Below are 16,534 nucleotides of genomic sequence, written 5' to 3'. Positions count from 1 at the left end.
AGGTGGCCACTTTATCCACACTCATCAGAACTCTATAGTTCCCCTTGCGCTGCAGCCCTTAAAGCTGCAGCCACAGGAGAAAGGGCTTGTGGCACAATGCAGGTCCTGCCAGCTATGTGCCACATAGCAGTAGCCACCATCGCTGCCTTCCGTGCTGCTATGGAAGACCCAGCATGCCTCCTGAACCCTCCATGGATGCCAGTAGTGCTGCAGGCAGCTCCCAAGCCTCTGCCCGAGGACAGAAAAGGGTCAGGATGTGGAGATCCTGGATTTCATTGAGATCTGGGGAGAGGAGGCTAAGCTGCAGGATCTCCATACCAGACGCAGGAATACCAAGAGCTATGGCTGGATGGCTCACAGCCTTGGCCAGAGAGGACACATGTGCCCCCAGGAGCAGGTAGGTACATATGAAGGGCAAGGAGTTCAGGCAGGACTACACAAAGGCCTGGGAGCACAGCTCCCACTCAGGGGCAGTACCCCAGACCTGTCCTTACTTTGATCAGCTCTACCTCATGCTGGGAGGGGGGCAGGAGTATCTGTCCCTCCTATCCTCTCCCTTGTGGACTGTGGGCTGGTGATGCCCAGGAAGAGGAGGAGCAGTCTGCTGACACCACCATGCCTAGGCAGGAGTTCGGCCAGTTCCTGGAGCCAGTACCACCTTCCCAGAATGTCACCCAGGGATTGGATGATGGTGGAGAAGGCCCATCAGGTGAGCTTCATTACTTTCCCTAGACACACAATAGGGCAGGTGGTGGGCAGTGAGGGGCTGCACTCTCCTCACTCGGCCTTCTCAGCCTGGGGATTGCGCCGCAGCCTGTGCAGTTGGGTGCACATGGAGCAGATAGCTATAATGAGGCTGCCTCGGAGGATCTTTGTACTTCTACTCACAGGGTTTCTGGAGAGGCTTCCTTTACTCCCGACTCTGAGGTGGGACCACTAAGGAGGATGGGGTCAGGACACACACACACAGCAGCGCTGTGCATGGCACACGGGCATGCCCATTCTCTCAGGGCAGCACCCACTCCTGGGTACGCATGACAAGGCAGAGGACACCAAGTCCCTGCTCCAAGACCCTGCTGGGAGGGAAAGGAAGTGAAGGAGACCCCAGTAGCAGCCTTCATGGCAAGCTGCCACTCAGACACACCTCCCCCCTAATATCCTCCCCTTCCTCTCCTTCAGTGGAGAAGGAGAGAAGTTCTCTCCCTGTGGAATACCACCACTACCAGACCCAGTGTATGCATGGCACTGGGGACACCAAGCCACCCTGTCACCCCCATCCCTGCTTGTCCCTGGGTCATGGGGGAAGCGAGACTCCCCTTGAGGTCCTTCCAGTCCAGATAGCCTTGCTCAAAGCACATTGCCTTCAGGGGACCCGAGACTTCCCGGCGTCAGCTCAGAAACGAGGGATAGGCTTCAGGCACACACTGTCTCTCGGGATGATTGCCCTTCTCTTTGTTTTTCACAGTTGGATTAGCTGTGAGTGAGACTCCCTGAACACCTCCTGACCCTATGGGAGCTGCCGCCACAGATGACCTCGTGAGGACCTTGAGTGGGAACACATGTCCTGCCCTATGTGGCCTCCAGTGCTCTCTGAACTGGCAGGACCAGCAATGGGAAGCGGACCAGGAGCTGTGCCATAACACCTGTCTGGAGCTGGCCCAACAGGCCCGTGGACCGCCTGGTCTCTCTGCCACAGAATGATCCAGAAGCTCCCCTTCCACCTCCCTCGCCCCCCTCCCGGCCCACTCCTGTTTCCGCTCCTCCGGCTTCTCCCCTTAACTTCCCCTGTGGCCACCAAGGGCCCTGCTCAAAAGGTGGTGGGACCGCCTGAGGCAGGTGCCACTCCCAGCCCCATCCATGAGCTTTTCCTCCCCCTCCCAGGTTCTTTCCCCAGTCCCTCCCCAGTTACATTTACCTCAAATACAACAGTTCATTCTTTGAAAACAAAAGGTCTGGTTTATTTTCCTCAGAGGGGAAGGGGGGGGCGGTAAAGAAGGAAAAGCACACTTGGGAACTGCAGATGCCCCTTGTGGAGAAGCCTCGGGAGAGTCTCACAGGTTCCCTTGTATGAAAATCTCCCTCAGGGCCTCTTGGATACACACAGCCCCGATGGGCCTTTCAGATGGCAGCCGTGCACAGCTACTCAAAGGCCCTGACGAGCCTCTCGGCCTCTGCACTCCACCCTGTCAGGAACATCTCCCCTTTATTTTCACAGATATTGTGCAGGACACAGCAGGTTGACACCACTAGGGGGACATTCCATTTGTCAAGTTCCAGCCAGGTGAGGAAGCAGCAGAACCTCCCTTTAGGGCACCTTCTGGCGTCTTCCACTATCATGCAGCTCCTGCTGAGCCTGGTATTAAACTGTTCCTTTGTGGAGTCCAGGGGTACAGCATAGGGCTTCATAAGCCATGGGAGTATAGGGTAGGCAGCGTCCCCCACTATGCACATGGGCATGTCCACATCCCTGACGGTGTAGTCGAGGAAAAAAGTGCCAGTGTACATCTTCTGGAACAGGCTAGAGTTCCTAAAGATGGAGGTATCATACACCTTTCGCAACCACCCGACATTAATGTTCGTGAAGTGGCCATGCTGGTCCATGATAGCATGCAGAAAAGTGCCCCTTGCAATTAAAGTAGTCGGATGTCTGATGGTCAGTAGCCGGGACAGGGATGTGGGTGCCATCAATGTCCCCATCCCCCTGCAGTTGGGGAAGCCCATGGCAGCAAAGCCGGTGACAATGGGGTCCACATCACCCAGGAGGATGAGCTGGCACAGCAGGATGGTGTTGATTGCTCTCACCACCTGTAGAAGGAGAGAAACAGGGAATTGCCAGAGCCCTTGAATATTCCTCAAGCCCAGCCGCCTTCTCCCTACACCAGGACCAAACCTGAGCTTGTCCCATCCCCCGGCAGGGCTTTATGAAAGGTAGGACTGAAAAAACGCCTAAGGAGGGTACTTCCATCATTACCAACCCTCTCCCCAGAGAACTCCATTCCAGCAGTTCACCTCCCTCCTAATAACATCGTAAGAGTGCTATACCTGCATGACCATGGCCCCGATGGTCAATCTCCCCATGCTGAACTGGTTCCTGATGAATCAGTAGCTGTCCAGCATGATGAGCTTCCACAGTGCGATGGTGACCCCCTCCTAAAGGAGGATGGTAGGTTGCATGTGGGTGTCCTGTTGCCTGAGGACAGATGCAGGCCACTCACAGAGCTGCATAAAGGAGTCCTTCTGCATGTGGAAGTTCTGCATGTGTAGCCATTGCTGGTCATCCCACTGCTCCTTGATGATCCGGTCCCACCAGTTTGAACTGGTGGCCAGTCACCAGAAGCAGTGGTGCACAAGGGAGGCTGGGAGGGGCTGTACTGCATGAGCAGCACATGCAGAGAGGTGAGGATGTGACCCACAGAGAGCTGCGGGTCCAGATTCTGCAGTGCCACAAGAGCAGCCTGCAAAAACTGCACCAGGAGGTGCATCATGAGAGTTAGGAGCTGGCGACTGCTTTCCAGCAGGTCCCGCTCCATGGCAGAAGTGCTGTGTGTCCACAAGAGCAACCAGACAGGCAGTGGAATGAGTTTGCTGTCCCTTCAGGAGGTAGGCAAAAGAGAGGAGCCCAAGACACGGTTATAGAGGTCTCTTTAAGCACGAGCCTCAGGAAGCAGCTACAGGAAGTGACTGCTGTCCTGATGCCTGCCTGAAGTGCTTCCAGGGGGCATTAAATGTGATTGAGGTTCCAATATGTGTGGACGCTCTATTTCGATTGGCATTTGTTGTGTGGATGCACTATTTTGAAGTAAAGAAATATACTCCAAAATAGCTTATTTTCTCTGTTGCAATTCTTTTCTCTGTGACGTCCACATTCGTAGTTTCCATTACGTGGCATAAGCTTTCTGTACCCTTCTAACACATGAAAGCATACCTACCTTCCCCACAACCTCAGTCAACTCCATTAGCTCTCCCTCCATAACAGGGAATGGTTCAGAATTGTCCTCTCTGTCTTAAAATGTACCATGAACTTCGTCTAGCTGCTCCCGTCCACTCGATTAACACTTGCCTGCTCTCTGTCTCACCACACAGTACCATCACTGCTGGCTGCAAAAGTGTTCTGCACCTCATGAACTTTGGAATAGCTTTCTCTTATATCCAACTATATGCACTTTCCATCTTATTTCAAATCTCAGGACAAGACCTTTTACTCCTATATATGGGCTTTTTCATTTCTTTCCCTCATATTTTTCTTTCTATTTTATCACTACAAAATTGGAAAACTGTCAGTGACCACTGAACTGTAAAACTGGCAAAGTATTCCGGGATATAGTTTGTATGACAGACCTACGAGACATGCATAGTATTTGGTATAACTCTTTCATCTATGGGCTGTCATTATTGAATGTAAATACACAAAATAAAGTCGTTCATCTGATAAATGGTGATTAAAATCCAATGGTCCCTTTCACAGGTCTGCTGAATACATATTACAGAAACACAGGCTCTTGCTAAGTTCAGTTCTCAGAAGGTTAGCTGTCCGAAACGTAGCTATGGCTATTCTGACTCACATGAAAATGTCCCAAAAGAAAAGCTTGTTTCAGGAGTTAAGAGAGCAACATACTCTTCAACAGAGTTCCTCACACTGTCAAGATGAGCACCACTGGCAACTACAGAAAGCAATGGTATTTATGCTTCCTGACCATTTTTGCTGCAGTTCTTGTCTTATATGTATCAGAGGGGTAGCCGTGTTAGTCTGAATCTGCAAAAGCGACGAGGAGTCCTGTGGCACCTTATAGACTAACTGAAGTGTAGGAGCATAAGCTTTCGTGGGCAAAGACCCACTTCGTCAGATGCATGTCTTATATGATGTTCGTTATTGAAAGCAGCCTTGGGAGTCCCAAGAAATTAAAGACCACAAGGAAAAAGAATACCCTCAATTCAAAAATGTACCCATCATTGACATGTAAGTTGCTGTAGCACAAGCATCATCGTTGCAATAGAAACTAGGTTTCTTAGGGTATGTCTACACTAGCCCCCTAGTTCGAACTAGGGAGGCTAATGTAGGCATTCAAAGTTGCAAACGAAGCCCAGGATTTAAATATCCCGGGCTTTATTTGCATCTTCCCGTCCGGGCACTATTTTTAAATCTCCTTAGTCCAAACTAACTGCCCGCAGCTACACGAGGCAGTCAAACGTTAACTCAAACTAAGTCATTAGTTCGAGTTAACTGTTACACCTCATTCCATGAGGTCGAATTCCTGTGAAGCACATGGTAGCTATAAGCCCTCTATGGAGATTGGCTTCAGAATCTAACTACCTGTAGCAGATGAGTAAGCTTCTGTGAACCTCAGACCCAAACTAGTCTTTCTTCAATTGGCTGCCTATTATTGGACTCCATCATTCATTCCGTATCTTAAGTGGGAAGGTCAACTAATCTGTTTGCAACCAGATCCCAGGATAAATTGGATACCTCTTCAGTATAGCTTGATTTGTCCATTAAAGTATTATTGAATGTAAGAATCATGGATATTATACATAATGCCTTAGATTAAAACTGAGAAAAACAAGCATATTTTCACTACATTCCTCCTGTTTTTGCATTTAGCATACCTCCCACTTGATACACATATGAACATTGATCTGTAGCAGGGAATCTGTTCTCCAATAGAATTCTGTATAGAACAGGTGCAGGGCACGTAAGGAGCATTCTTTTTGCCCTTCCCCTCTTGTCCTGCTATGCAGAGGCCAGCCACAGATTGACCTTCTAAATGAGTGCCAAGAACGGCACCTTGAGCGCATCTAAACTATGGGTTTTTTTTCGAAAGAGGATATTTTTTCAAAAGAGGATCTCACTTTCAAAAGAGGATCTTTCAAAAGTGAAAGTAGTCTGGATGCATTTTTTCGGGAGGGGGGGACCCTTTTAGGAAAAAAATGTGTAAACCTTTTTTAAGGAAGAGCTTTTTTAAAAGGGGGGGGTTCGAAAAACCCCCCACATCCAGACTACTTTCGTTCCGAAAGATCTTCTTTCAAAAGTGAGATCAGAAGAAGATAGCAAATTCCCACAGAATTTGCATATCCTCTTTCAAAAATTCTACCTATTCTAGACATAGCCTTAATGATTCCCACTACCACAATAGAAAGGGGAAGGAGTCAAGTATTAAAAAAAAAAAAAAAATGAAAAAAAAAAAATGAAAAAAAATCCAAGAATTTGAATATGAATTCTCCAGAGCTAAAAATCAGACCCTTTAGATGAGCAAGGATGGTAGGGCGCAACTTAGATTTGTCTGACAGTCTGTAAATTCTTTGCTTTTACAGTATATTTTAAAACTCATTTAAATTTGGGCATTTGCCATTTTAGATGTGCTGCTACATAGCAAATTGGGTGCAATGAATCTTCTAATTTAGTATAAAAATGTAAATGTCATTCAGGAAAACACAAATCTGAAGTTCAACTATGATGAGATGACATTTGTGCCTCGTTAAAAAAAACAAAAAACGATAAATAAAATTCCTGGTGGCTTAAGGAGAGAGAGAGAAAGAGAGAGAGAGAGAGAGAGAGAGAAGCATCTGCCTGAGTTAAAAATAAAGATGTATCAAAACAATCCAGCAGTAATATGGGCACTGACACCCTGCAGAATACCTGTGGGTAGTTATAGTTTTTCTACTCTCATTTCTTACTTCCTGTGAGGTACTTCAGGCAGCTGCCAGATTAATTTTATGTTGTAGGAAACTTATCCTCAAAAGAAAAGTGCCCCACATTTCATTCTAAATAATATTTATTTGAAATGCTGTTTTCATGTACACTCACTCTTCAGTCTTGTTCCTGTTTTATTCCATCCTACTCTCTTACATATTAGCATGACATCTTGACATGAAAGGACAAGATGTCACAGCATAAGGACTCGATCTGAAGGATTTGAAATCTACTGTAGTCACTGAACTCATCTGAATAATCTGAGCCCCACACAACATATTTTTAAACACTGAACTATTTCTCGTGAAAGCTGTCTGCTATGACAATACCTTCCTCTTGTTTTTAAAGTTACAGACTTTAAAAATAAGTCTCTCTCTCATAGATATGAGAGAATGAGCTCATCTGAACAAGTGGGTTTTGCCCACAAAAGCTCATGATACTGTATTGTATATATAGTTTGTTAGTCTCTAAGGTGTCACAGGACTTCCCCGTTCCTCTTTTCAGTGTTCCCAATTTTGAGGACTTCTTGGGATCTAACAAATCTTTATTTTGCTGCACATATGCAGCATGCCATCACTAATAGGTATGAAATAAGCAAATAGTCTTTATACCAGACAGAGTCATGGGGAAGAGAAATAATTACAGTGCCTGCAGTTCCTCTAAAGAAAGTCTTTTTACTTATTCTCTCTGGCTGTGTCTACACTGCACCCCTTTTCCGGAAAAGGGATGCAGATAAGACAAGTCAGAATTGCAAATGAAGCGGGGATTTAAATATCCCCCGCTCCATTTGCATGAACATGGCTGCCGCTTTTTTCCGGTTGGGGGCTTTGCCGGAAAAAAGCGCCAGTCTAGATGGGGATCTTTCGGAAAATAAAGCCTTTTCCGAAATGTCCCTTATTCCTGATTTTAAGAGGGATAAGGGACCTTTCGGAAAAGGCTTTATTTTCTGAAAGATCCCCGTCTAGACTGGTGTTTTTTGCCGGCAAAGCCCCAAGCTGGAAAAAAGCGGCAGCCATGTTCATGCAAATTGGAGCAGGGGATATTTAAATCCCTGCTTCATTTGCAATTCCGACTTGTCTCATCTGCATCCCTTTTCCGGAAAAGGGGTGCAGTGTAGACACAGCCTCTGGCTTCTATTAAATGTGTTTAAAATGTGCCTCAGTGTTCCATTCTTTCCTTCTAAAATAGGTGTTTTGCATTACTAGTATACAAGACCTTAGAGTATACTGCTTCACCTGCATCCGATTTGAGTGCTTGAGATTAGCTCTTACATAGTGCCTTTACCTACTTTCCATATAAGAATTGCTTCAGTCAAATCCAAAGTGCAGCTGCTTCTGGGGTGAAACAGCATCCATTTAATAGTGCCTGGAAAAACTTAACAGTTTAGGACAAGATGGATTTTAAAAAAAAAAAAAAAAAAAAAAAAAAAAACACACACCACACCCGAAACTGGTAAATAATAGTAGCTACCCAGATTAGATTAAAGACATGTCATTGAGATGAGCAAACTACTCAGCTTCCCCCAGCTACCGAAAGTGGTCAATACTTCATTTTCAAATTTAATCTGAAAGATGGCCCCTTCAGCAGCACATTACTCCCTGATAGTACACAGGATGAACATTCTAAATACACAACCACTCCCCCATCACTCGAGGGTGCCAGACCTAGATATAGCCACAGGCAGCTTTGTTGTAGGGATGAAGAAAATTTCCTTTATAAACCACATGCAGTAGTGTCACATTCCACTTTGATAGAGCTATTAAGATCAATGGACTTATTGATCAATGGACTTATTACATCTATATAAAACCATGGTACTCCCACATCTTTAAAACTGCATACAGATGTGGTTGCCTCGTCTCAAAAAATATATATTGGCATTGGAAAAGGTTCAGAAAAGGGCAACAAAAGTGATGAGGGGTTTGGAATGGGTCCCATATGAAGAGAGATTGAAAAGCCTGGTACTTTTCAGCTTAGAAAAGAGGAGACTAAGGGGGGGGGGAGGGAGATATGATAGAGGTCTATAAAATCGTAACTGGTGTGAAAAAAGTGAATAAGGAAAAGTTATTTACTTGTCCCCATAACATAAGAACTAGGGGTCGCCAGATGAAATTCATAGGTAGCAGTTTAAAACAAACAAAAAGAAGTTTGCCTTCACACAATCTGTGGAACTCCTTGTCAGAGGAGTTGAAGACTGGGATTCTAACAGGGATCAAGAAAGAACTAGATAAATTCATGGAGGTTAGATCCATCCATGGCTATTAGCCAGGATGGGTAGGAATGGTGTCCCTAGTCTCTGTCAAATGCTGGGAATGAGTGATAGGAGAGGGATCACTTGATGACTCCCTGTTCTTTTCACTCCCTCTGGGGCATCTGGCATTGGCCATTGTCGGCAGACAGGATACTGGGCTAGATGGACCTTTGGTTTGACCCAGTATAGCTGTTCTTATGACTTAGCTGGGGGAAGCTGAGTAGTGTGCTCATCCCAAGGATGACTGACCCACGAAGCCATTGGATCCGGCCCGCAGATCACCCTGACAGAATCTTCAAACACACAGCTGCCACGATTTAAAGCGCAGTCCATATGTTTCTCTGCTCTGCAGGGAGAGAGGAAGCGACATGTGATCGCCTCAACCCAATCCTCAGCTCCTATTGGCCGGTTGTTTTTGGCCAGTAAGAACTGACCTCAGCCAATCTCTCAGCTCCTATTGGCTGGAAACAACCAGCCAATAGGAGCTGAAAGATTGGCCTGGGAGACAAGGGCAGCGCAACCCTCTTCTCCCACCCAGAGATGAGAGCCATGTGGAGGGTGCAGCCTGTAAGCCATCTGGGGCTGCAGCAGGCAAGGAGCCAAGCCTGCCTTGGGAGTGCTGCAGAGCTACTAGCCCGGAACGTCTTAGGTAAGCTGCTCCCAGCCAGAGCCTGCCTCTGGCACTCCAGCCCTGCCTACATCCCAACTCCCTCCCCCGGGTCACCATCAAAGCCCTCTGCACCCCATGCCCCAGGTCACAACTTCCTCCCGGACTCTGTACCCCCTCATACACCTCTCCTCCCAGGCCAGAATTCTCCTGCACCCATATCCCCTCCCAGAACCTGCATCCTATTTTCCTGTCCCAGAACCCCCTCCTTTACCCAAACACCCTCTCAGACCCCACACCATCTCCTGCACCCCAGTCCCTTACCCGGTGTACCCTGCTGCCCCCAACGTCCATCCTAGACCCTGCACCCACTCCACAGAAAAGTGCAGCCCTTGACTCTTACCAAAAATCTTGGAGTGGCCTGCCACCAAAAGTTATTACCCACCTCTGCCTGAATCCCTTATCCTAAGCTCCCTTTTGCACCCAACTTCCATCCCAGGCCCTTACATGTTCCCCGTTAATATAAAGGCAGAGTGTGGCCCTTGACCACTTACCAAATTCTTGGATTTGGCCCCCCATTAAAAATTATTGCCCTAATCAAGAGTCTAATGCCCAGTTATATGGCCTTAAAGGTATGTAGTGGGATGTTAGTAGTCTTATCGCTTTTGTTGGATTACCAGGAATCTCACATTCTGGAAGAAGAGGAGAAGCTAGAGGAGGAAACTCAACAAACACGTTTGGAATTTCACCAACAGTTAGTTGCAGAAATCCAAGAAGCTCTTCAGCTTGTGCAGCAGCACATGGAACAAGTGATTGGGCAGGCTTTGCACCAGCATGCTCGGCAAGAAGCTTCTAAGCAAAGCCCTGAGGGAAAGGACTTTAAGGTATTTGATCAGTCCCTAAGAGCCTTTTAGATAAAATGCAGGGACCCTCTAGTAATTTATCTAATGTAAGGAAGCATCACAAGTGGAAGAACTACAGTCTGCTATCAAATTTTACAAACACTAAATAAAGATGAATCTCTCTTTGGCTGACACATCCTGGCAGCCAGACCAGGTCCTATTAGGCCCAATTCAGAAGTATAAAAGAGCTGAGCTCTCTCTCCATGACAGAGAAAAATTGAGTAGGAGCACGTTGGGACCACTGCCCATAATCTGAGCCCCACAACACACGTTATTTTTAAAGACTGAACTATTCCTTATGAAAACTGTCTGCTATGCAGAGGAGGACTGAAGCACATTAGTGGGAAGCTTGCACTGCCACTATTCATGTTGTACTGTTCTGTGGGTAAACAGGGGATCCTATTTTCCAGACCATCAATCTGGCACATTTTGCAAGCACTGAAGTCACAGAAATGTACTTGCACGTACACACTGACAGTTAGAAAATGAAGTTTTCTTCATGTCTATTTTACTTCTTCCCTTAATAAATTAACAGCTACATGTACTGTGTATTGCAGGAGAGACTGATAGAAGCAGCTGTAGAGAGTGTATATGTAACCAGCAATGGTGTCAAGAGACTGGTACAGAGCTACTACCAGCAAATAGAAAAAATCATGGTTGGGCATGAAGACAGAAAACTTCAGCAACTGAAATCCCTGCAAGGTATGAAGAATAGCAGCAATTATGTGGGGTTGAGGTTTACTTCAATGCCATTAATTTATGTTGGTATATGTGATGGTGCCCCTCCTTCACTACCAAGAGAACCTCACTCTCTGGCCAGTTCAAGTGGTTCTGCCGTCATAAAGGCATACCTGGTGGTTATCTTTTGCCAAGCTGTCTCCTTACCTAAAAAGCCCATGCATGCAACACAGGCTTGTGGCAATGACAGGCTTCCCTGAGCCCCAGCCTGGACTAACCCTCTGAGTTCCTTTTGAGATTCCTTCTCTGCCATCTTTGCTTCCTCTTCTTATAGTAATCCCCACCTCCATGACCTTGTTAACCCTGTGATTGCCACCCAGGTGCTCACAGGCTCCCACTAGAAAGTGTAGAATTTTCCTCTGCTGGGTCTGCAGCTGTCCCAAGTGATTAGGGTGCTGCCAATAGCATCGTGTTGCAGCATATAAAGATAACTGAAACATAACAGAGTGAAAAACAGGGAGTCAAAAAGTAAATGAGATTTGTAGAGCTACTTGCATCTTCAACATGCTAGGAATATAACAGTTATAGGCTTTGTTTTCCAAAACATTACCAGTACACCAAGGGTAAAACTTTGGCTGTACCAGATAATGGCCACCACCTTTCATTCAGTTTTCTGTAGTGAAGCATGTGATAGAAAGGACAGGCACTCCGATGCATTTTGGAGCCTGCGTTGTTGAACAGAAGCTATGCAGTAGTGTCTCCGTATTTCTCATTCTGGCTCTGATCCTAAAAGATGCTGAATGAATGCTTCCAACTCCTAGTGCCTTTGGCCCTGATGCAGCAGTACATCCCTACTCAACTCTGACCTTAAACATCTGCTTGAGTCCCAGTGTCTTCAATAGGCCTGAGCAGCTGGGTACAGTTAAGCTTGTGCCAAAATGTTTTGATAAATAGGGATGGATTTAAGTATATGCCTAAATGTTTTGCTTAAGCAGGGCCTTGAATATCACTCATATGACTGAGTGACAAAGGATGGAATGAGAGCTACCACTCCTAAGTAGAGTACCATGTCTAGTAGTTTTCTGTTGAGCATGTTGTCTGCATGAATCATGAATAACATTAATGGTTCAATACATCGGTATGACTGCTTACACACTATGGGAGATTTAAATATATAAGCAGCTGATAAAAATGAGATTTTGCTCTTTGTTTGAAGATCCACAGTTAGAGGGAAAATAACTTCATTGCATTACTGAAGTGAAACCCTACTGGCATTATAGAGCACAAATTTATTTGTTAGTAATAAAGGAGTTCATTAGACCCTCGATAATAGTATCTAGATTTGTGTGATCAAAGATACATCCAGTAGACAATCACAACAAACAAAAAGCAGTCAGAATATTGAAGACCCATGTGTTTTTTACTGCTATCCATCATAGGTTTTTAAAAGCTATGAACAACTACTCCTCTTGTGATTCTTGTTTATTATGTTAGGAGACAGAATTCTATAGTACTTACATCTACCCTGTACCACTGGCCATTAACCATAACCTGTCTGAGAAACTTGGAATTGGTGCATGTTTATCAGATGCTGCCCTTTGACATAGTACACTACCAACCTTGCATGTTACTTGAGTCTCCCTTAGCCCTATAACTCTTGCTTCTTGCTCCCTCCTTCTTGTTTTGTTTTTCCCCATATCTTACTGTCTATTCTAGGTCCAGCTGTGCCTGAGGTAATTCTGGAAACAGATGTCATCTTCTCCACTTGGAAGTCTGCCATACTATGTTCAGGGAAGGCTTGGGCTTGTATCACATGCTCCCCTGTACTTAGGAAGACAAGGAGTCTGCTACAGTGGCTAGCACAAGTGGGGCCTGTGCTCTTCATTAAAGCACAAGACTAATAAAACTAAGCTAATTTAGAAGTGTTCTCATACCAGAACCAATTAAGTCCTTCATATAGCAGGTCTTGCTTCTTGAAAACTTTCCAACCTAGTTGTTAGCATCAAGGACTTGTGGCTTCCAGAAGTCCAGACTCTATCCAAGGATGAGTTCTATGACCTGATGGAGTGATTTGACTTCCTTGTACAATGCTGAGTCTCCTGCAGAGGCTCCATAAGTAAAAAATAAATTCCCTACAAAACTATAGCCTGGAGCCAAATTATGAGCCTTTCTGGTGACATGAATTACCACAAGACTGGAAAGTTTTTCAACCAATTATAGTAGAAATTCCAAAATATAAGTATTAAGACTGCCAATCATAATTAATGCATATGATTAACTAGTCACACTATTAATAATACCAAATGACATTTATGAATATTTGTGGAATTCTCTACATTTTCTATATTGATTTCAGTTCCATCACAGAATACAAAGTATACAATTCTCATTTTCTATTATTTCTGATTAACAATATATGCACTGAAAAAAATGATACTAGAAATATTTTTCAATTCACCTCATCCTAGTATTGAAGTGCAATCTCTTTTTTGTGAAAATATAACTTACAAATGTAGAATTATTTTTTTTTGCTTACATAACTTCACTGGAAACAAAATAATACAATTTTAGAGCCCGCAAATCTACTCCCTGCTACTGTTTGTTCTGCCAATTGGTAAGGCAGGTAAGGCAAGTTTGTTTACATTGATGTGAGATACTGACGACAACGACTAATTTGTAAATCATCTGACAGTGAGAATCGGTATTTGTGTGTCATTTTTGTAGCTGGTGTTGCAAGGTACTTACTGACAGATATGCTAAACATTTATATGCCTCTTCATGCTTCAGACACCATTCCAGAGGACATGCTTCAATGATGATGATGCTCATTGAAAAAATAATGCATTAATTAAAGTTGTGACTGAACTTGAGGGAGAATTGTGCGTCTCCCGCTCTGTTTTATCTGCATTCTGCCCTGTATTTTATGTAATAGTCTCGGATGATAACCAAGCACATATTCATTTTAAGAATGCTTTCATGGCAGATTTGACAAAATGCAAAGAAGGTACCAATGTGAAATTTCTAGAGATAGCTACAGCACTCATCCAATGTTTAAGAATCTGAAGTGCCATCCAGTGTCTCAGAGGGACAAGATGTGGAGCATGCTTTCAGAAGTCTTAAAAGCAAGACACACAGATGTGGAAATCCAAAATCAACCTTCGGGTGGTGACATCTGATTCAGATGATGAAAATGAATGTGTGTCATGCTTTGGATCATTATCAAGCAGAAGCTGTCACCAACATAGACGCATTTCCTTAGGAATGGTGGTTGAAGCATTAAGGGCCATATGAATCTTAGCTCATCAGACTCGTAAATATCTTGCAGTGCTGGCTACAACAGTGCCACGTGAATGCCTGTTGTTCTTGTCACCTGAAAGTGAAAAGCAGGCAGCATTATCTCCTGCAAGTTGTAACCAAACCTATTTGTCTGAATGATTGGCTGAACAAAAAGTAGAACTAAGTGGACTTTACAGCTTATTAGTATTATATTGTTTTATTTTTGAATGAGAGTTTTTTGTACATAATTCTATACTGTATATGTAAATTTACCTTTCATAATAGGGTTCACTACTTGTATGAGATTAATTGAAAAATTCAATTTTTGTTCTTTACAGTTCAAATATTTGTAATAAAAAATAAACACGTAGTGAGCACTGTACACTTTCTTCCATATTGTAACAAATACATTTGAAAATTGAGGAAAACATCCTAAATATTTAAAATAAATGGTATTCTATTATTTAATAATGAAATTGCATGATTAATCACGGTTATTTTTTTAAATTGCTTAAGAGCCCTTATAAGTATACATACAACTGCTGTGTAAAATGGTATTTAAACATTACACCAGCACAAACTGTAGAAAGGCTGGGATTGTATTGAATTGTGCTGGTCAGAAAATATAAATGAATATATTGCCACAATTCAAAAATATGACAAGATTTGTTATTTTGAGCCAAAAAAATTTACAAAAATTATATTTTAGCTGATAGGACTGAAAGTAACAGACTCAGAAAAAAACAAGAAGAAAGAGAACAGACATTGAAAGAAAAAATGAATCAAGGTACCCTGAACATGTCATCTGCAGTCCATCAAAGGTAAGAGCAGGCAGGCATATTACTTATTTTCAACCATTAGACCTTGTGAGTTGTTTCAGTTATGTGAACTAAGCTGTGATTAAATAATTTAAAATAACAGATCACAAAAAATCTTGTTGACATTTGTGTGTGTTTTGCCTTTAAATGAAAATATTCTCAATATGCGTGTATCTGAGCTCAGAGAATTGGTCTATAACTATTAAATGTTTTGATATTCATTAATCACAGTACAAAAAGTAGCACATAAGATACTTGCTATCAGAACAGTTTTTTTAAAAAAAAATTCAAGCCCTGTGTTAACTTTTAGAAGTTCTATGAAGTAAATATAAGATTGAGACTGCTGCTTTCAGATGCATCATATTCCCTGTAATCTAGTTATAACACTGTAAGTACTCTTGTTCACTTGTGTAAATTTACATAGTAATTAAGACAAAATTGGGAGGGGAAGGGATCTTGAATAACCTTATTTAAAATGCAAAGGCAAGTACAGTTAGCATCCTGTGCTTTCAAAGAATCCTCCCAAGTCCCACAGGTTGAGAAACATAGCACATTTTCTAAATAGCGCAAATAGAGCTATATTCCATGAGGTAAAATAGTTAAACGCTCTTTAACTAGCTTGCTTCTTTTACCAGGATGTTGTTACAACAACAAAAATTCTTGGCTCAGTTTGATGTGCAGCAGCAAATTCGTCTGGACTCCCTAAAACGGAAGATACTGGCATTGCATCATCTAGAAACACAACTTGAAAATCAACTAAAGGTAAAACAAGTTGCAGGTATAGCTAGCTGAGGACTTGCTCCCATTGAAGTCAGTGGCAAAACCTTCTGAGAGACTCTGAAGTTTTTTCCAAAGCCCATTGAAGTCCAGAGAAAGACTGGATCAGGCTCTGAGTTTCCAAAAGCATTGTCAAGAACAGACCAGCTAGTGTGTTAAATCTGATCCTCCAAGGCTGTGTCCAGACTCAGGGGTTTTTTCGAAAAAAGTAGCCTTTTTTCGAAAAAACTTCACCTGCATCTAGACTGCAGCCGCGTTCTTTCGAAATTAAATCGAAAGAATACGGCTTTTCTTTCGACAGTGGTAAACCTAATTCCACGAGGAAGAACGCCTTCTTTCGAAAGTGCTCTTTCGAAAGAAGGCGTTTTTGAAAGCAAACAGGCTTTTTAGAAAGAGAGCATCCAGACTCACTGGGTGCTTTCTTTCGAAAAAGCGGCTTGCTTTTTCGAAAGTTCCGCGTGCAGTCTAGACGCTCTCTTTCTAAAGAGGCTCTTTCGAAAGAGGCTTGCAGTCTAGACATAACCCTAGAGAGTATTC

General features: G+C 43.7%; 1 protein-coding gene across 6 annotated transcripts in view; it reads left to right on the top strand.

Annotated features, from left to right (window-relative positions):
• EVC (EvC ciliary complex subunit 1) overlaps window positions 1-16,534 on the top strand; it is a 97,492-nt gene that overhangs the window by 58,626 nt on the left and 22,332 nt on the right. For all 6 annotated transcript variants that reach the window (XR_016349392.1, XM_089777804.1, XM_006128204.4 and 3 more), the window contains 5 exons: window positions 4,466-4,676; window positions 10,227-10,430; window positions 11,006-11,150; window positions 15,112-15,223; window positions 15,856-15,982. Coding sequence is in view for 5 of the 6 variants with exons in the window: in XM_089777804.1 (XP_089633930.1) it covers window positions 4,466-4,676; window positions 10,227-10,430; window positions 11,006-11,150; window positions 15,112-15,223; window positions 15,856-15,982 (799 nt within the window). In the remaining variant the exon portion in view is untranslated. The remainder of the gene's footprint in view (window positions 1-4,465; window positions 4,677-10,226; window positions 10,431-11,005; window positions 11,151-15,111; window positions 15,224-15,855; window positions 15,983-16,534) is intronic.

Source organism: Pelodiscus sinensis, chromosome 4 (genome assembly GCF_052426305.1).
Source record: "Pelodiscus sinensis isolate ZL-2025 chromosome 4, ASM5242630v1, whole genome shotgun sequence".
In the NCBI taxonomy this organism is placed as follows: Eukaryota; Metazoa; Chordata; order Testudines; family Trionychidae; genus Pelodiscus; species Pelodiscus sinensis.
This window is presented reverse-complemented; position numbering and strand designations above follow the sequence as displayed.